Raw genomic sequence first — 21462 nt, 5'->3', positions numbered from 1 at the left:
CTCAGCACAGGGTTTAGCAAATAGGCTCTCAATTTTGCTAGAACGAGGCTGTGCCTCCTTTGTACTAGTATGTGTAACTCACTTCTCTCTGTGGATGTCTGCTTTCAGTCGGCACCTATCTGTCAGGCGTTGTCTGTTGTTCCTGGTCTGTGCTGGGTGCCGTGCTTGGGAGGTAGTCCAGGAGGCGCCCTGTCCCAGCTGTGGGGAGCAGAGAATAACAAATGAGAGATTTCATGACGCCATCCCTGGACCTACTTAATGTTTCTCAATGGAACGCCTTCATTTTACAAATGAGGAAACCGAGGCTCCGACAGGGGAAGGTTTCACATAGGAGTTGTTGGCGAACTGAGTCTGGAAAGCTTTGGGAGCCCGATTCCCTGGAAGGACGCCTGGTGGCGGGAGGCTGGGGCCTGGGCCTCTCCCGTGGGCTGAGCAGAAAGGGGAAGTGTGCTCCGGCTGCACTCGCTGCTCTGGGTGGGTGGAGAGCTGTGGGCGAGGAGCGCCTCTCGTCAGCTGTGCCAGAGCCACGGCACTCAGGACACCGCTGTCCCCCGGCCGCTCACATCTGGACAAGCTGGCAGCCCAGGTAGGCCTCTGGGCCGGTGGCAGTGTGAGGGACTGTCTGGGCTTGGGCTGGGGGTTGTCAATGGAGCTTCGGGAGGACCCCTGGGTGGGGTGGGAGAAACACTGGTCTTGGGGAACCCACTGGGGTCGCTGGCTGGGCCACCTCAGACTCACTGGCCTCCACTTCCTCATGTGCGTGTGGGGCCACGAGGAAGCCTATGCCTCAGGCCGCAATGACAATGACAATGACTGGGAGTGAGACGTGTGTGCCGAAAAGCGGCTGTTCTCACTCTGGATCCCGATGGCGAGTTTTGGTAACTGAGGCCCCCAGTGGGTCTGTGCTGGAAGTCTGGGGGCAGGGGCTGGAGGTGTTGACTGTGCGAACTTTGGGCTACATCTTGGAGCTGTTGGATGGAAGCCATGGAACCCCACCAGCCGAGGTCTGCTTGTCACTGGGTCTCTGCCCCCCGGGTTTGATTGGGAAGGCATCCTGCCTTCGGAGGCCTCAGGACCGAGGTGTGCTGGGTTAGGGTCAGATCCCCATTTTGTCACCCGGGCTCCTGCCCTCTGGGAAATCGCTGAGGAGGAGCCAGGGGTTCGTCGCTGTGGCTTCCACCTCCACCTGCTCCCGCATCACTGGTCCCGAAAGCCACCCCCTTTCCCGGCCCCTTCGCGCACACCCACCTCTGAGGGAGCGTGGAGAGTGGATGTTGCTGAGCCTGGAGAAGACAAGGCCTGGAGCTTCTTTCTATCTTCTTTAGGATCTTCCTCTCCCCCACTCCGCCCCCCCCAAAAAACTGGAAAACTGCGGAGAAATAGGGGAACTATGACCCCCAAATTCCACCACCTCACAACTGCGGGAGAGGGGTTGGTTTTTGTCTTCTAATCTTATTTCCCTGGGTATAGATTTTGAAAAGTTCTCATTGTTTTATTTTGATGTACGTACATTCTAGAAACAGAAATACAGACTTCAGCCTGTGACCAGGGCCCCGGCATCCCTGTCCCCTCCACCCACGGTAACGCCAGCATTACTGCCAGGGAGCCCCTGAGCGACAGGTTTTGAGTTCTCCTCCATAGTCTTAGAGCCTTCTCCTTCCTAGTTCTCCTGGGTCGATAGCCAGCCTTTCACAGGATTGGGACGATAGAGAGACAGAGAAGAGCGGCTGGACTCCTCATAGCTACACGTCCCTGTCCTTTCCCAGGATCACTTGGCTTGGAAGTTGCCAGCAGCTATCCATCCACATGGCCATGCCTGATGCTGACATCAGCCAGCGGTCAGGTGGGAGTTTGCCCTCACTGAGCATGGGAGTGAGAGATGTGAATTCAGGCAAGAAATGACCATGCTGACTTGCAAGCGTGAGCTAAAATATTATCTCCAGTCTCTGAGACCCTTGAGACCTAGGTTGGGAGCAGCTCAAACCCTCATTCCCTGCCCCGATGAAGTTCAAAGCCCTCCCTGAGACTTCTGTGGGGTCCCCAGGAGGCTACCCCTTTCTCATGGTTAGCACCAGTTGGGAGTCCTGTGGGCGGAACTCAGACCCTTTCTTGGTTTCCTATCCCCAAAACAGAACCGCTCACCAAAGCATCGGCAGATGCAATAGACTTTAGTCGATTGGGTAGGGGGTCACCAGTAGCAATGCGCACAACAGCACTGTTCTTAAAATATCATGGCCACTCCATCCCAGAGCACCTGCCACCAGTTGCTTCTCCCACCTTCGTACCATGCAGCTGGCTCCCTTTCCTCCCCTCCTCCCGCCCCTTCTCCCCTCCTTCTCCCCAGAACTCCAAATCCCCCCTCCCCCAATACCCAGAGGAATTCATTCTTCCCCAGTTCCTACCAGCAAGCTTCATTCCTGGCACAGCCAGCTGAGTACTTTAAAGGCAGCTCATTCTGTTTTACTTTTATTTTTTTAAGTGAGGTTTACATCAGATGCACAGGTCTTACATGTACAGCTTCATACATTTGACAATTGTAATACACTCTGTCACCACTGCCCAAAACAAGATGTAGAATATTTTCATCACCCCAGAAAGTTCCCTCGCAGCCCTTTCCAATCAGACCCTTTCCTCCCCATGGCAACCACTATTCTGATGTCTATCCAGTCAAGCAGTTTAGTCTGTTCTTGAACTTCCCATAAGAGAAGCATACAGGCGGTGCTCTTTCACACCCGGCTTCTTTCACTTCATGTTTCCAGGATTCATCTCCATTGTTGTGTGTACCGGGAATTTTTTGTAAACGTCTAGATAGCATTTCATTGTATGAGTATACCAGCCTGTTTATCCATTCTTCTGTTGACTTCCATTCTGTTTTTACAGTTTCACATTCTTTGAGTAACTATAACATGGTTGATATTAAGAATAAGCCCTAGCCGGTTTGGCTCAGTGGATAGAACTTTGGCCTGTGGACTGAAGGGTCCTGGGTTCGATTCTGGTCAAGGGCACATGCCCAGGTTGCGGGTTCAATCCCCAGTGGGGGGCATGCAGGAGGCAGCCGATCAATGATTCTCTGTCATCATTGATGTTTCTATCTCTCCCTTTCCCTCTCCCTTCCTCTCTGAAATCAATAAAAATATATATTAAATTTTTTAAAAAAAAAAAAAGAATAAGAGTTTGAGCAGGGCAGAGGGGAAAACTTCTATGGGGGGGATAAAAACAGGGGGGAAAGCTGGAATTTTAATAATGCATTTTACAAACCCAATATATTTAAAATGTCATTTCAAAATGTAATCCATGTAAACATTTATTAAGGAGAATTTTTACATTCTTCTTGTCACCCCAAGTCTTTGAAATCTAGTGTGCATTTCACACCTGCATCTCAGCTCCAACTTGCCACCTCACTCAACAAGTGCTCCACAGAAGAGCCTCCCGGGCGGGTGGCTCTGTCTTGGACAAGGCAGGCCCCAGCTAGGGAGGCTGTGGCCAAGGCCAGGCAGTCCTGGGCAGCAAGGTGCTGGATGGGGATTCAGATCTCCCCAGCTTCCTGCTGAGCTGTGGGCAAGTCGGCCTCCTTCTACAGGCACTTGTCTGAGACCTCCTCCAACTCAACTTTCTAAAGCTCTACTTTCCCTACGCACCCATTCTACACACACTTTTTGGGACCCATGACTGTTTCAGATCATTTATTCTTCTTGAGAAAAACTCAAGTTTTCAACATATAGGACATGACCTTCAGTGGGTTGTGAAATAAATTTGGGGGCGTACACTCAGTACTTTTTTTCATGAAATCGGCTGGAACAGGTGAGAAAATGTTGGCATGTATCACATGTCGTGAAGACATTTTATAAAATTTGTTTCATTTATGTGAATATGCGAATAGCTGTCACTGTCACTTGGTAAGTTGTATTTCTTGCTCTGAGGATCGAGAGAGAGAGAGAGAGAGAGAGAGAGAGAGAGAGAGAGAGAGAGAGAGAGGGCACGCCCTAGCGGATTTGGCTCAGTGGATATGGATAGAGTATTGGCCTGGAGACTGAAGGGTCCCAGGTTCGATTCCAGTCAAGGGCATATGCCTGGGTTGCGGGCTCGATCCCCAATGGAGAGTATGCAGGAGGCAGCCAATCAGTGATTCTCTTTCATCATTGATGTTTCTCTCTCTCTCTCCCCCTCTCCTTCCCTCCCCCTCCCTTCCTCTCTGAAGTCAATAAAAAATATATTAAAAAAACAAACAAACAAACAAAAAAGCAAGTTCTAAAGAAACCCACAGTCTCTGGAATTCCGGGGATGGATAGTGAGTATTGTTTCTGTCACTGACTCCCCAGAAGTGCCTTTTGGGGAAGTGAGACTTGGGGCCGGGGTGGCTTTTGCTTTGAGCTGCTCTCCTACCCTGACATCACTCAGCGTTGCAGCAGGCTCACTGCCAAGTGTGTCTCAGATTCCTGAGGAGTGAGGAGAAGCGAGAGAGAAGCTGGGCCTTGACCCTCCAAAGCTTGCACAGTCTGTGCTTCCCCGCCGGCTGTTCGATGGCAGCAGCGGATGGCAGACGGAGGGCAGGGGCCTGCCTGAGGCCGTGTGTCCCGGGGAGGTGGCTTTGGAATTAGAATGCACAGCACCTGAATTTCAGACCTGGGGTCCACACTGCCTACTATCCTGCATGGTCACAGGCGTGGTTCACCAGTAACAGAGGAGAGTCCGGGCATCTTTCATTCCTATAGTCACAGACACACATGGAGGGCCCACTGCGTGTCAGGTGATATCCTCGCTCTGGGAGACACAGCCGTGACGGGATGAGGATGTGGGCTCAGTTGGAAGAAAGAATGTCTTTTGTGTATTGATCATAACATCCTGGAGGAGGGTGTGTGTGGCTGCCTCCCACCCCTCCCCACCCAGCACCCTGCCCATGACTCTGCCTCCTACGCAGAGAGAATGGGAGGTTTGGATGCCATCTGTCAGCTCCTGCCCCCGTGCCCCGGGTTGGTTCCGTCCAGCCGCACACCCTCTCCCCACCCTTGCTCCCTTGTAAAATCTTCTTCCACGTGGGCTGCAGAGGTGCCTGCTCTGCCTCTGAGCTCTCGCTCCTTCTCTCTTCGATCCCTGCATTTCGTTCCTGTTCTCTCTCCTGGCGCCTTCACCGTTGATAACATACCAAAGTCTCTCATTTCTTAAACAGACAGCCTCTGCTCAACCTCCGTTTCTGCCCTTCTTGAAATTCAGGCTTCCCTTGGCGTCTGAGCTTTTCACTCAGAGCTGCCTTGAAGCTGCTAGCAGTCATGGAGATCTCAGAGTGAGGGAGATCCAGCTGTCCTGAGGGCGGGGGGTGGGGGGGGGCGGGGGGAACTGAGGAGACAGGGAGACAGGACAGGGAGCATCTGTGAAGTAGGGGGAGCGGGGGAAGAAGAAGCAGGGAGGAGGATGCGTGCACTACGGCTCTTCATTCCCACATCGGACTCCTTATGACTGTAGTCTAAGGACTTTGACTAGAATTCTAGAATGCCCCCGCTCCTGCCAGTGCCCTAGGGAAGGAACCCAGGGATCCAACAAAGTCGTTCACAGCCTAGTAAACACCAGCTTCTCTTCCTCCGTGTCCCGCACACCCAGGCAAATGAGGGGAAGAGGAAGAGAAGGGAGCGTGACACTTGTCCCTGGAGAGAAGGAACTTGATAATGATGAAATTCCAGGCCCCGAGAGACAAGCAGACAGGAAACATAGTTGGGTTCAAGGAGTCTTTGTTAGTGCCTCTCACTCCAGCCGGCTGCTGCTGCTGCTGCTGACTGTGGTGGGAAACAAGCGTCCAGCTTCTCACCTGCCCCAGCCGGGGGCTCCGCAGGCAGGCGGGGGGCAGTGACCCTCCGAAGCCTGAGAACCACCGGGAGTGCCTGTGGCAAATGCTGACACCAGACCTACAACTCAGAACTGGGAGTAGAGTAGGGACATAAGACCCTGGGGTCTGGCCCGGCCGGTGTGGCTCAGTGGTTGAGCATCGACCCATGAACTAGGAGGTCACGGTTCAATTCCCAGTCAGGGCACATGCCTGGTTGCAGGCTCAGTCCCCAGGATTGCAGGCTCAGTCCCCAGTGTGGGGCGCGCAGGAGGCAGACAATCAATGATTCTCTCTCATCATTGGTTTCTATCTCTCTCACTCTCCCTTCCTCTCTGAAATCAACAACAAAATACATATGTAAATATATATATATATAAACATGTGTGTATTTATATATATATATTTTTTAAGACTAAACAACAAAATATATATGTAAATATGTAAATATATAAACATGTGTATATATATATATATATATATATATATATATATTTTTTTTTTTTTAAGACTCTGGTGTCTGCATTTTATACTTCTCCCAAGGCCCTTGCTTGAAGGTCACCAGCTAGGGCCCTAGAGTCAGAAAGACCTGGGTTTGGCTTTTGATTTTTCTACTTGCTGGCTCTGCAACCTTGGGTGAGTTACTGAGCTCTTGTAAGCCTCTATTTTCTTATCTGTAAAATGGGATCATAACTATGGTCTGCCTTATAGAGCCTTTGTGAGGATGAAATGAACCGTGTGCAGAGTATAGAACTCGTGGTAAGTTAGCACACGGTGCATGATCCTTGGTAAAGTGCATTTTCATATTGAGGTTCTCATTATGTGACACAAGCCACAGCTAAAAGCTGAAGTCTTGCCAGTTTTGGAAGTTCTTGAATGGGGGTTCGGCTTTCAGTTCTGTAATGAAAAGGAACTTTTATCGGCTTGGTATCAGGTTGGCAGTGTAAAGAGAGCGTGAACTTTGGCCTCAGACAGAGCTGAGCTGCCTTCTTAGAATAGTCCGTCTCTAGCTGTGTTGCCTTTAGCAAATTGCTTAATCTGAGTTCTGTCTCTTCATCTGTCAAATGAGAGCAATCATAGCCCCCTCCCCATTGTATAACAAGGTTATAATAAAGATTAAGTGATCAATCTTGACCTCTTATGAGATCAATTGAGAACTTTATGCAAACAAACAAAATCTTGCTCTAGCTGGTTTGGCTCAGTGGATAGAGCGTTGACCTGAGGACTGAAGGGTCCTGGGTTTGATTCTGGTCAAGGACACTTGTACCTCAGTTGCAGGCTTGATCCCAAGCCCTGGTTGGAGTGTGTTCCAGAGGCAACTAATGGATGTGTTTCTCTCACATCAATTTTTTTTCTCTCTCTCCCACTTCCTTCCACTCTCTCTAAAAATCAATGGAAAATATCCTCAGGTGAGGATTATCACACACACACACACACACACACACACACACACACACACACACACCTCTCAATGGCTAGGCCCCAGCCCAGATTAATTTAATCAGAGTATCTGATGTACTGCAGACAGGAGCAGTTTTTTCAGCTCCCCAGGTCATTCCAGGGTTCAGGCAGGGTTGGGAACTTATGTGTTCTTCAGGTTCTTGACCCAGGGCCTACCACACTCAAGGAACCTGAAAACTAATAATACAATGTGCTCCCATCTTTCCTCTCAGTCTTCCTTCTTCCATTCATGGGGTCCACCAAGAGGCCCTGCAGCTCTCTGACTTCCTCCCTACCGCTGGGACCCCTTCACCTGTACATGTGGACTCAGCCTCTCACCCCTACTCCCACCCCCACCCCCGACCCCCTGCCGTGCTCTGGAACCTGATGACCTAGGGTTTGGAGTTGGACCAGCTCTGGTCTCACATTGACTCTTACCCTCTTCTGGTCTGCACTGGGCAGTGGCACCCATGCTGGCTCATAGGGCCCGCATTATCTCTGAGTCCTGCCTTGAGAACCTCCCCGTGTCAGAGAAATGCAGCACTGCTAGCCTTAAAGGTGGAGGAGGGAGCCAGGAGCCAAGGAGCATGAACGGCCTCTGGAAGCTGAAAAGGACCAGGAAACAGCTTCTCCAGTGGACCCTCCAGCAGGGGACACAGCCCCGCCCACACTTTCATTTTAGCCCAGTGACATCATGTTGGACTTTAGACCTCCAGAGAACATTTGTGTGTTTTTTCTTTGTTTAAAAGGTATTTTTTGTTTGATTTTTTAATCCTCACCCAAGAACATGCTTTTATTAACTTTTTAGAAAGAGAGGAAGGGGGAAGGAGAGAGAGAGAGAGAGAGGGAGAGGGAGAATTGATTGGCTGCTCTACCACATGGCATGATACCCAAACTGAGCCATATAGGCCAGGGCTACATTTGTGCGTTTGGTTTTTTGTTGTTTTTTTAAATATATATTTTTATTGATTTCAGAGAGGAAGGGGAGAGGGAGAGATAGAAACATCAATGATGAGAGAGACTCATTGATCAGCTGCCTCCTGCACACCCCCTACTGGGGATTGAGCCTGCAACCCGGGCATGTGCCCTGACAGGGAATCAAACTGTGACCTCCTGGTTCATAGGTCAACGCTCAACCCCTGAGCCACACTGGCGGGGCTACATTTGTGTGTTTTCAGGCACTATGTGGTAATTTGTTAGAACAGCCCTAAGAAATGACTTGGTCCTAAATGCTGCTGTCCAGCTCCCACCTTGTTCCAATGAGGAGCGGCCTGGCCTCCCTCAGTGACATCTCAGTTCAATTCTAAAAATTTAAGTTACTTTTGATTACTAAGCAGACTCATTTTATTTTAAACATTTAGTTGTGTTTTTTCTAAAACTTCAATCCTTGACTCAAAGCTCTCCCCTTTGCCCCAGTGAAGAGAGTAAAGGGGGGAGAGGGGGGTGAGGCTGCCTCGGCTCCATCTGCACCCCTCCCCTGCACTTTCTCCTCTGGGGTTGGATAGAGGAGGAAAGACTGGGGCAAATGGTTCTCCACAGGAAATCTCCCATCAGTGGGCCATTCCTGCTGAGCTGGTTTGTGGTGCTGAGTGAAGACCCTGGCCCTTGGCCCTTAGCCTTTGGCCCTTGAGAGGTTCCTTGGGGACCCTTGAGAGACCCGGCTGCATCGTTGAGCTGACTGCCAGCATCCTCTCATACAAACACGTCTTTGCCCCATGCTACAGTAGCTCCACAATCTCATCTACTCCAGGCCTGCTGTCACGGGTGGGATTCGGCTTGCACACCTTCCAGGGCCTGACCTGATCATACAGCTATTGCACGCTGCCCCTGGTTGGACTCCTGCCATCACCCCCAGAGCTCCTCTCACCTCTCTGGTGGCACCCTGGCCATTAAACTATGCTGGTGGCCCAGAGGACACCTACTGGGAATGGGATGAGCTATATCCCCCCTCTCTCAGCTGCACTCTCTCCAAAAAGACAAGTTCTGCTTGGTTCTGCTGAAAGGCATCTCCCAGCGGTCCATGGGGAAGACGACTGTTTCTCTGGTCTTAGAATTTGGGGAACTTGGGGATGCTTATTCTCAACTGTGGGCCCCAATCATTCTGGGGAATCCCTTGGCTCCTCACGCCACATATCAGTACCACAGGGATGCTCCTTTCAAAGTAAAATATCCTGAATCCCGTTTGGCTTTTCGCTGATCACTTGGGAGCATCCTGACTAATGTCAACAGAGGAAGGCTCTGTAACATAGAAAGCATCTGCTTTGAACTCCAGTTTCAGCTCTGGTGTGGTGGAAAGGAAAGTGGAGGCGAGGCTGAGATGAGGGGAGAGATGGGAAAGCAGTTGTGGACTGAACACACTCAAAGCATCTGATGGAAAATCAAATCCACATGATCTGTAAGAACAAAACTGCAAAGTGACCGATAGTTTCACTTTCTGACGTAATTTCTTTGAACTTGAAATCTGAGCTGTGGCTTTTCATGGAAGTTACACTGTGTGATTTGATTGACTCTTTCTTTCCGTTTTATCAAACTAAATGCTTTAAAAAATCAAGTAACCCAGACGGTTTATAGTTACAGCCCCCTGTCTTCCCACTTTCCTCCTTCCGCCCAGTCAAGCTCCTCAGATGCAAAGGCTTTGAACTCCTGTGTCCTGGCATTTACTTCTAGCGTTCTAAAGAGATGTTTATGTTGCTTTGTGGAGAAATCCTTCAAAAGTAAGACAAAAAGACAAAGAGAACAAAAATAGGAGAGGAAAATTAGACAAAGAGACACACATTTGAATATGTGAAAAGAGAAGGAGAAAAGGGAGAGAAGAAATCCTATTTATCTATCTATCCACCCACCTATCTGTCTATCAGGTTCCCCAGAGTTAAGAAGGTAAGATTCCAAAATAAAATAAAATAAAATTTTTTTCAAGTAAGAATTAAAAGGACTTCTTTTTTTTTTTTTTAAGTGAGATTCCAATTTAGATTTGTTGAAGAGGCCATGCTCTGATATGTGGCAGCATCTTCTTCTTTAAAAAAAAATTTTTTTTAAATTGATTTTAGAGAGTGAGGAAGGGAGAGAGAGGGTGGGGGGAAGAAACATCAATGAGAGAGAAACATTGATCAGCTGCCTCTTGCAGCAACCTGGGCATATGGTTTGACTGGGAATTGAGCCCTGGCAACTTCTTGGTTCATGGAACAACGCTCAACCAACTGAGCTACGCTGGCTGGGCACATAGCAGCTTCTATGTCCAGTGCCCTGTGGCCTCATTGAGCCCTGAAAAACCCACTTTCACAGCCCCCATTCAAAGTCAAGTTTCTAGTCTCCATGGCTTCTTTTTCCCTTTGTTCTTCCTCTATTACTTTCCTTTGTGCATCCTGGAGGGTGATCTACCACAAACCTCTGCCTAGTGCCTGCCTGGCGGACGAGCTATCCCTGCTCTCTGGTCGTTGACCCTTTGCTGTCTTAAGAGTAAATCCCCAGCACATTTACCGACATGGATAAATGACAAAAACAATGTTGAGCAAAAAAGGAAGCTGCAGAATGATGAGTATAGCACAGTGCTGGTTATGCATGGCCGGGTTTGCCACACGTAAGTTTATTAATAGACAAAGAGCACTATATCTGATTAAGCCAAACCTTCACTAAGGAAACGAAACAAAATTTGGAACTGAAAATCCAAATTGTAATGTAACAACTTCATAGATGACCACACTGTGCCAGTAACGCCCATTTTTAAATAGCAGCCAAGTCAGAAGGTCTTCGTAGTGAGAATGGCTTCCGCAGCAGCCTAATTCTGCCCCTGTTCCTCTGCCACCCGCCTGGGTCCCTGTTGACATTCTTAATATTACTCCAAAGCATGAATCAGGCCCTAGCTGGTTTGGCTCAGTGCACAGAGCGTCGGCCTGTGGACTGAAGGGTCCCGAGTTCGATTCCGGTCAAGGGCACATGCCCAGGTTGTGGGCTCAATCCCCAGGAGGGGATGTGCAGGAAGTAGCTGATCAATGATTCTCTCTCATCATTGATGCTTCTATCTCTCCCTCCCTCTCCCTTTCTCTCTGAAATGAATGAATCAGAAATAGTGCTACATCAGCACCCATGGTGAGCTTCCATTGGCTAGATGGTGACAAGGAAGCTGATTCTCACATAACCAGGATATTCCAGGATCTTTCCCAGGCCTCCAGGGTCATTTCTAGTTTAATATCCAAATGAACTGTCAGAATTCCCATTCCATGGGTGAGGGGAGCCCAGCCCCTCCCCAGGATCTCCCTGGATTCCTGGAGGCCACTCCCAAGTCCATCCTGCAGCCTGCTCCCACTGGCACTTGGGGCCCGGCAGCCACTGTTCTCTCTGCTTGCCCCTGTATCACCCATGGCTTGGAAACCCGCTGCACACATGTCATTTTTCTCCAGGTTCTGCTCATACAAGCCCTTGTTGTGCAATTTAATGGAAGATTTTATTACAAATCTTCTGGGGACAGAAGAGTACAACTATTTAAGAGTGAATATTAGACAGAACGGTCCCACAGAGGCACTGGTCACTTTCCATTGTGGACCCTTCCTAATGATACCCCCCCATCTAAAGAAAATCTCTCAAAATTCTCTCTCCATGTTGTGAATTAAGCCCATGTTGCCTGTTTGATATAAAAACAACTGCATGGGGGATGGAGGGTAAGAGGGGAGAGGTAATCAACCAAAGACCTTGTATGTAAGTATACATAACCCATGGACACGGACATATGGTGCTGAAGGCCTTGGGCAGGGGGCCTGGAGGGAGTTAATGGGGGGGAAGGGGGGCACACGTAATACTTTCAACAATAAAGATTTTTTTTTTAAAAAAAAAGACACAACTTTTTAAAAAATAGAAAAAAGAAACCTGCATGGGAGACATCTGTAATACTGTCAACAATAAAATAAAAATTTTTTAAACTGCTGTCAGTTATTGCTTTAAATGGCATTTCCCCCTCCTACTGCATGTTTGATGATATATTTAAAAAAAAAAAAAAAAGAAGCAGTGATTGCATCTTCCATTTCTAGAGTGCCAAGTCAGTCCTAATCTCATTCTAACCCTCCCAAATCCCCTGTGAAGTCATAGGCCGCAACCCTCCCACATTGCAGACAAGGACACCGAGGCTCACAGAAGGTCAAAGGACTTGCCTGAGGTCTCCCAGCTGCTAATCAGCAGGGCTTGACCGTGAGCCGGTGCCTGCCTGATCCCTAAGCAGATGTGTCCTCACAAACGTGGTCGGTAACTGCCCCCGCTGCCCCAGGATGCCTTTCACTCATGCCTCCTTCCTCCATCTCCAGTCTCCTCAGGAATCCACGGCAATGGATTGGTGGAGGGACAATTTCTGGATCATCTTAGCTGTGGCCATCATCATCGTCTCTGCGGTCCTGGGCCTCATCCTGTTCTGTATCTGTAGGCGGCTGCTCAGACAAGGTATTCTGGGCAGGTGGAGGGGTGCTTAGAAGTGCATTAGGGCTCCTTTAGAGGAAGATTAGTTCCAGGCCTGTATGGGCTGAACTTTGGATTAAGCGTGGTGCATTCTGGGTTTCAGCTCGAGCCCTGCCACTAACGTGTATCCTTGGGCCTCAGTTTCCTCATCTGCATAGTGAAGGGAGGGAGGTTAACTAATGTCCAAGGACCCTTCCAGCCTGAAGGGCTTGGGTGAAGGCAGATCTGTTTGGAGGCTCACTGTGCTCCAGGGCTTTCTCTTTACTGAGCTGCTGATCACAGCACCTCGTCTTTGAGACGGGAAAGAGCACCGGTCTGTGTAAAGTCAAAACTGCCTGATTCCAAACCCATCAAGCTGTACACCTTCAATGTGTATAGCTTTCCATATGCCAACCATACCGCAATAAGTGGTTTTAAAAATGGTCTTGAGGCATGAAATATAGACTCGATTTATGATCAACTGGTTTGTCTACCATGATTACCTCCTATAAGATCATACTCTGAATTCTGGTATTACCCACCTTGGCCAGAGGTTCCTGGCATCCTCAGACATAAATAAGCAGCTGTCTGGAGGTTGGCACTTACTTTAGATTAAGTACAAGTGGTTTTCCATGTTTATATTCATCACCAGAAACATGAAATCCTTGATTTGGTGGTGTGTTTTCTTGAGGTCGTATCCCTTTACATAACGTCCTAAACCTGGAGGACCCCTGAGGACAGTAAATACACAGTCCAGCCACTTTCCCCAGGAGCACCCTGGGCTGGCGCCCCTCCCGGATCAAGGCACTGACCTCCTGCTGCATCTGGACAAGTCTCAGAATCCCGCTTACCCCAGTGCTGGAATGTGAGGGCCGCACATTTGTCATTTTTTTCATCTCTTTTTATTTATTTCATTTTTTCTTTATTAATTTGAGAAAGGAAGGGAGAGGGAGGGAGAGATAGAAACATCAATGATGAGAGAGATAATCATTGATCAACTGCCTTCTGCACTGGGGATCAAGCCAACAACCTGGGCATATGCCCTGACTGGGAATCGAACCGTGACCTCCTGGTCACAGGTCGATGCTCAACCACTGAGCCACACTGGCTGGGCCTCTTAATCTCTTTTTAGAGATGAGAATATTAAGATTCAGCAGGAGGTGAAGCCTTGGTTGGCGTCTCAGAGGGGTTGATGGCAGAGCTGGGAGCAGAACTCAGGCCCACTGAGCTCCCTGTTTAATGTTCTTTTCTCTCTACCCCTTCATGGTAATTAGCTATTTTATTTTATTTTTTTAAGTAATTAGTCTTTTTAATACAAAATGTGTGTTCTGGCCCCTGTAGTCCTCTCTCTACTCATTTGCCTTCTTAAAATGTCTCATTCTCAGATACAGACAAAAGTATACGCCTGAACAAAAACATTACTCTTCTTTTCTCTCGACCCACTTTTATTCACAAGCAGTCTGTAATTAATAACTTACATGCCCGGCGCGTCACAAATGGCAAACTGCTCTTCCCATTTTTGATGTCATTTCCTCCCAACTACACTTTTGCTTACTCATTTGACCTGTGTTTCTGAATGCCAACTGTGTGCCAGGCGTTGTACCAGGCAACGAGGAAATAAACACAGCCCACGTGCTCTTGCCTTCACTGGATCAGCTCAGCCCGCCTGGGTTCAAGTCCAGCTCTACCCATTTTTGGCTCTGTGTCCCTCAATCTGTATCTTCTTGGTGGTTCTTCCAAATGTCCCGAACCAGCCTGGGTTCTGAGGATTTTTAAACTCTAAAATCACAACTTTTGCTAATTCTTCCTAAGTGAATGGTGGTGTTGTTTTTTCCTTAGGAGGGAAACTGGACATTGCTAGACCTTTGAATCAAAGGCGTAACGATGAAGAAATGATGTATGAGTAAGTGGGGGATCCTTCTGCTTTTTAAGTCTGAGAACCGCCTGCTCACTTCCACTCCTGGGCCTACGCTGCTGTGCGAGGGTTAACGCCTGCTTTTCCTTTGCAGCCAGTGAAATGTCATGTCTGCCAATTCTCCCCACTTTAAGGGGAAATGTCTCAGGGCTTTGGGGGTGCAGGGCACCATCTGTCTCTCTCTGCTCCCCAACTCCTCCCTCATGTCATCTACTTTTTCTACTATATATATATATTTCAGAGAGGAAGGGAGAGGAAGAGAGAGATGGAAACATCAATGATGAGAGAGAAACATGGATGGGCTGCCTCCCACACTCCCCCTTTACTGAGGATTGAGCCTGCAGCCCAGGCATGTGCCCTTGACCGGAATCGAACCCAGGACCCTTCAATCTGCAGGCCAACGATCTATCCACTGAGCCAAATCAGCTAGGGCTGTAATCTACTTTGATAGAGGTCACAGGTCAGATTCTGGGTTCTGGGTCCCCCATTCAGGGTAAGTTCTGCCCTTCTTTTTTGAAGTGGATTTACAAATATAATCCTCTAAAAGCTATTGCGCTGAACAAAAACCAACTTCACTTTTGTATTTTGTAATATCTTTGGGGCTTTATAATTGCTATCTATGGTGGGTCCCCCAGACCACCCTTAGGCTGGAGGATTCTCTGGGAGGACTTACAGGACCCAGGAAAGTAGTTATAGCTATGGTATGGGCTATTACAGTGAGAGGACACAGAGTCAAATCAGCAAAGGAAGCCCTGGCCCTGGCTGGTGGCTCAGTTGGTTAGAGCATTGCCCGTACACCAAAAGTTTGTGGGTTCGATTCCCGGTCAGGGCACATACCTAGGTTGTGGGTTCAATCCCCAGTCTGGTGCATACGGAAGGCAACTGATTGATGTTTCTTTCACATTGGTATTTCTCTCTCTCTCTCTCCCTCTCCTTTCCTCTCTCTCTAAAAAAATAAATAAAAATCAATAAAAACATATCCTCAGGTGAAGGTTAAAAAAGCCCCCCCCCCCAAAAAATAAAATAAAATCAGCAAAAGGAAAAAGGCACATAGAGTGGAGTCCAGGAGAGATCAGGCACAAGCTTCCAGTTGCCCCTCCCAGTGAAATCCCATGGACAGCGCTTCATCCTCCCAGCAATGCACTGTGTCAGCCTGTGCGCAGCACTGCCAACCAGAGAAGCTCACCTGAGCCTGGATTTCTGGGGTTTTATTGGGCATCAGCCACATAGGCATGGAGCGCCCCAGAGCTACTTTATCTACTCAGCCTCAGCCCCTCCGGAAGCCAAACTGATACAGCAGGACCCGAGGCCCTTGGCAAACACTAGCAGGCAGGCGCCTTGTTAGCATAAACTCTCTGGCTGGCCCAAGGCCACTCTTATCAAGCAGAATATTTCGGGAGCTTAGAGGTTATCTCCCAGGAGCTGGTCAAGGGCCAATCCTTTCTTTGGAATGTACACACCGTCTGAAACAAAATCTGGGCTCTACTAAAATGAATTTTGTTGTGGCTCAAGGGGTCCAGCCAATAACAGGCCTCTTCCCCCACCAGTTCTGATCCACTGAGGAGTAAGAGCAGCGTGTCATGCAGTTAGGTCACCAACACGTTGCCTTTACTGAGGACAGAACTGGCATTGCGGACTGCGGCGCTTCTCCGTGGGCAAGTGCCTTTTCTAATTCAAAACCAGGAGACCGGTCCTGCTCGGGGCACAGGCAGCTCGGCGGCAGCTCCGGTCCCCCCCGCGGGGCCACCCTTTCTCTGAATGGCCGAGACCAGAGCAGAATACGTGCTTTCTGCATTCAGGCCTGCTCCGGAGGAGAAAGTGGGAGCAGCTGGACTTTCCCCACATTTAGGAGTCAGGCACATTCCCGGCCTCTCCTAGGAAGAGCCATGGAGGGGTGCAGAAAAGGCCACTGAGGGAGCTCTTGCCATGTGTCCCTTTCCCCACTCCCCCGGCAGCCTAAACTCAGAGGAGACCAAAACTTCCTCAGAAGAATCTAGTACCACCTTCAACATCAGAGTACAGAGAGAGGAACGGGGTCTAGGTTGGAGTCTACCTTTTTGTTGAAACTTCTTAGCGCAATACGAATACAGGAAATTGCACACAGTCAGAGTACAACTCAATACAGTGCCAAAAACTGAACAGACCCAGGTAGCTGGCACCCAGATTTTTTAAAAAGTTGCCAGCACCTCAACATCTTATATTCCCTTTCAGCCATTCTACCGCCAGGATAACCACTATCTGAAATAGTATAGGTTAGTTCTTTCTTGTTTTTAGGCTTTATATAAATGGAGTTACACAGTGTGTATTATTTGGTGTTTGGCTTCTTTTGCTCAGCATTTTGTGAGATTCACTGTGTGTGGTTACAGGCTGTTCATTCGCACTGCTGTAGAGCATTCCACTGTGAGAGGGTACCCCTGTGAATTTATCCATTCGACCGCTGATGGGCATTTGGGGAGTGTCCAGTTTGGGACGTTATGATTAGTGCTGTTATGAACATTCGGACGAGGATATGCAAGCATTTCGGTGGGGTATATATCCAGCAGTGGCATTGCTGTCACACGATGCGTGTACCGTTAGCTTTAGGAGTACATCCATGTTGTGAATCAAAATAGAGCTGGTGCTTACCCCCGCTCTTCACCAGCTCAGGGGAGCCCAGGACGGGGTGCTCCATGCTCTACGTTACAGTCCTTCAGCGCCCTTCCCTCAAACCCAGCTGCTCTCTGGGCTATGGGAAGTGGTTTCTTTAGGGTGCCGGCTACAAATGGGGTGTAAGACCTAGAAAGGGCAGGCAATGCTTCCAGGTTTCAGGCACCGAGATTTGAATGCTCAAACTTATCCACTTACCTTGACGTTTCTCTTTCAGTCCACGGACAGCGGGCATGATCAAAACCAAACACCAACTCCTCTTTCTTTCTCCCCAGGAATGTTCTCGATCAATCACCGGGTCAGTTGCCCCCTCTGCCACCCAGGGGTTTGCTTTCTCAACAAGATGCCTGTAAGTATATTTTGCTGATAACAGTCCCATTCAGGGGAGGGTAACACATTTATCCAGGTGTCTGAGTCGGCTCAGGCTGCCCATAACAGTGTACTGTAGACAGGGTCCCTTAGACCATCGGAACTTATTTTCTCCCAGTCCCAGAGGCTAGAAATCCAAGATCAAGGGGCCAGCTGATTTGGTTTCTGGTGAGGACTGTCTTCCGGCTTGCAGATGGCTGCCTTCTCTACGGCTGCCTTCTTGCTGTGTCCTCACAGGATGGGGAGAGCTCTCTGCTGTCTCTTTTGATAAGGGCACTCATCCTGGTGGACCAGGGCTGTAGCCTTGTGACCTCACTTAACATTAATTACTTCCCTGCAAGCCCCATCTCTCGGTACAGCCACACGGGGGTTAGGGCTTCAACAGACAAATGTTGTGGGACATGAGCCTCCAGTCTAGGATTTGCAGATGGCAGCAAGCTGTTCAAAAGGGATGGATAAGTGTAAAGGGGTTAGCCTAAGTACCAAGGCTCCCAATATTCAACTTATACATTCACATTCAAATCCCAGCTCAGAACATGAGTGAACAGAAATGTGGGGCCGTCGCTGGGCCTCTCACCCTCCTCTCAGAAAAACTGCCGGGTTTCCTTGGCTGGAATGTTATTCCTTGAGTCCTTCACGCAGCCGGCCTTGCCTCATCCTTCAAGTGTCATCTCACATGGCACCACCTCAAAGAAGCCATTCCTAATTTCCCTATCTAAAGCAATTCTGCTAATGTTCTTTATGAAACCAAAAATGTCTTATGTCTCCTAGGAAGTGTCTGGAGCTTAGTAGGTAATGAGTAAAAATGTTTTACTTGGATGGATAGATACTAATATTAGCTAACATTGATTTGGCATGCACTGTATGTCAGGCCCCAATGCTAGGCCCTTTATGGGCATCATCTCACTTAATCTTCTCAACAACTCTAGGAGGCAGGTACGTTATTATTATCCTCTGACAGGTGAGGACACTTGGACGCAGAGAAGTTAAGTGACTTACTCAGGGTCACACTGCTGGAGCTTGAACATGAACTTGGATCTGTCTACATGAACTCAGATCTGTCTAATTGCAGAGCTCTGCAGAAAAAGAAATGGTGGCAGTTTTCCCGGTTCTCTGAGGAAAAGATGAGATTGTGGTCCAGGCATTTCCCGCTCCCATGAAGAGTGGAGCTGAGCTGTTTTGTCATCCTTCCCTGTAGCCACTTTGGTCCTTTTGCTATGTACCCAGGCTGCACTGAGTTAACCTTTTGAAACATCATTGTTCCCTTTTCCTTAGCAGAGAGATTCATACATGAGCAATTAGCAATCGTTCAAGAAAACAGTGCCAGTCATTGTGAGGGATGTGCCAAGTAGGAAATATGGTTCGTATCACTTCCTTATGAGAATCAGGATCTGTAGACACAACCCTACTCACTTGGTTGGTTTCTGGTCCAAGTTTCTGTTTCATGGTTCCCACTGCAGTGCAGTCTTAGGCAGAGGGACGGGACAGTCAAGATGTCTGACCAATATTTGTCATTTATTCACTTGGGTGATCCTGAGACCGTGTCGTGTCTGTGCTTCAGCTTTCTTTGTAAAATGGGGATCTGGTCCACCAAGAGATGGAAAGACTACCCATGAAAACCATGCTAAGCCACTTGGTCAAAAATACATACATGCACAAGAGCTTTGCATCTAAGGACTTCTGTGTATTCTAGCCCCACAGGAAACCCCAAGTGAGCCACCACCGACATACTCATTGGTAAATAAAGATAGACATGTGAAGACAGTTTCCATCCCGAGCTATATTGAGCCTGAAGGTGACTATGATGACGTTGAAATGCCTGCAGCTATGGAGAGCCGTCATTTTGAAACAACCGTTTCTTCTTTTTGGCAAGCTTAAGAGAGTTCACACAGCTTATTTTAAGACCATCAGGAATGGTTGAACTTCCACGGGCCCGGTCCCAGAAGCCGTGGTGACGTTGTACAGCTCTGTAAGATCAACACTCTCTGAACCCTAGCCATGAACAAGTGTCCGCGATCCATGACTGCAGCCAGAGAAGAATGCGGCTGCTCAGCCCTGAAGACTGAGCCAGGCCCTGAGCTTCTGTTGAGTGAGTGTCCGCAGCAAGGACTGCTGGGCTTCCTGGCTCCCACCGGGGAAAGCCGCTCTGTTCTCGGCCCCCTTCCCTCTCTCCTTCCCTTCTTTGTATGGGTCTAAGGGATCTTCAAGCTTGGCGTTGACTGTGCAGAGCCTCCCAAGTTCCCATCCCCAGCACCACCTCCAGGAGCACAAGGTCTTGTCTCTGCCGGCCTCACCCGCCTCCTGTGAGAGCGTCTGCGGTGGTAGCTGCCTTGCGGCTGAGCGCTCTTGTGTGCAAGTCACCGCCTCAGCCTTGCGAGTTCTTCACGGGTGGGCAGCGCTTTCTGTTCTTGTGAACCCTCCCCACCTACACACACCTCAAACCCCAGTGTCTCTCTGTGACGTTACCAGACTGACCACAGAGATTCACGTTCTCACCCAGATGTTTTCCTGTGCTTCCCAGTTGCACCAGAACCATCAGCAAAGGACAGACGTTACACCACTGGCCTAAAATAAGGTGTCATTTTGCCACGTGTAGAGTGGGCTACGGGAATGGTAGGCTTCCCAGGAAAAATCATGGGAAACAGGAAAGAAAGGGGCGATTAAATGGCAGATTCAAGATGAGAGTTGAGGCTTAAGGCCCTCCTCCATAACTGTCCTTACGGCTTCCTCCCCACATGAAGTTCGGTGCAAACAGCGCCAAGGCCCTTCCCTCCAGATCCTGAGCGTCTGGCAGGCAGCACCTGCAGTGTGATGTGCTGCGGCTAAGGAGGTGCCAGGGGCGTGTCCTGCTAAATGCGTGCCCTAGTGTGGTCCCTGAGCCTTAAGTCAGCTTCCTAGATCCCTGAGCCCCATCAGTTCTTTCGAGTTGATGCACTAGAGCTCTAGGACTTGACACTTTCTAACCAGACTCACAAGACGCTGATTTCTAAGCAATCCCTGGGAAATACAGGAATGAGCAGACTTGCAGGGAGCGCAGGTGACCTGTGAAAGGCCTTGGGAGTGATGTTGGATGAGCTCCTCTTCAGATGTAAAGCGTGTTCCTGCCGTATCAAGCTCCCTCCCTCAACCAGTGCTGGGCCAGCGGGAACACATCTTCCTCCCAGGTTAACCTCCTCCTAGACTCCATGGAAACTCCGGCTGCCTGTCAGTACCTCCTTATTTTAGGCCAGTGGTTCTCTCACTATGGCCTTCTAGAAATGTGGTATTCAACGCACCAAAGAGAGGAGTCTTCTCAAATTAGAGAAAATAAGTTAGCAGACAGAAGTGTTTTATATGTATGCTTTCCTCTCATACATGTTCGGTAAGCCATCCACATCCATCTCAATCCCTGCCCTCATCTTGCTCCAGACACTCATGAATGACCTCACTGATGCCCATGAGCTCAGTACCCCCTCTATTCTGACGAGTTCCAAATCACAGACTTTAGCTGAGCTCTCTCCTCAATTCCAGACTGAGTGGCTTCCAGGGTATCTCCATATGACTCTCCCCCTGTCCCCTCAAGTTCAACATACTGTATATAAGAAAGAACGAATTACCTACCCCAATTCCAAGGCCCCTGTGTTCTGCCAGCTTCTTCACTGCTGAAGTCAGAAGCTAGCACGCTATCTGGAGTCCTTCTTTCCCATGTCCCCACCTCCTGTTGATTGCACCTCTCAAAGAGCTCGCCAGTCAGTCCACATGTCTCCATCACCGTGCCTAGGTCCGGTGTGACCAGCACTTGCCAAGGGAACTCCAGTAGCCTCCCAACTGGTCTCCTGCCTCTGGCGTCTCACCCCCCAACCTCCTTTCTACTTGGCAG

The 21462-nt window shown here is 49.0% G+C and overlaps 1 protein-coding gene across 2 annotated transcripts; it reads left to right on the top strand.

The window, feature by feature from the left end:
* Positions 1-487: 487 nt before the first annotated feature.
* On the top strand, positions 488-19481 carry SCIMP (SLP adaptor and CSK interacting membrane protein). Of its 2 annotated transcripts, XM_054709320.1 has the most exons (5): positions 488-586; positions 12547-12679; positions 14513-14576; positions 17510-17583; positions 19297-19481. In XM_054709320.1, exons 2-5 carry the CDS (start codon positions 12568-12570, stop codon positions 19479-19481), a joined length of 435 nt encoding a protein of 144 aa, XP_054565295.1. In that variant the 5' UTR covers positions 488-586; positions 12547-12567. The 2 variants fall into 2 exon arrangements, with proteins under 2 accessions (XP_054565295.1, XP_008155011.3); XM_008156789.3 differs by lacking the exon at positions 488-586 and having other exon boundaries at positions 12511-12679.
* Positions 19482-21462: the final 1981 nt, after the last annotated feature.

Source organism: Eptesicus fuscus, chromosome 20 (assembly GCF_027574615.1).
Source record: "Eptesicus fuscus isolate TK198812 chromosome 20, DD_ASM_mEF_20220401, whole genome shotgun sequence".
Classification (NCBI taxonomy): domain Eukaryota; kingdom Metazoa; phylum Chordata; class Mammalia; order Chiroptera; family Vespertilionidae; genus Eptesicus; species Eptesicus fuscus.
The sequence above is the reverse complement of the archived record's forward strand: the minus strand, read 5'-3'. Positions and strand labels throughout refer to the sequence as shown.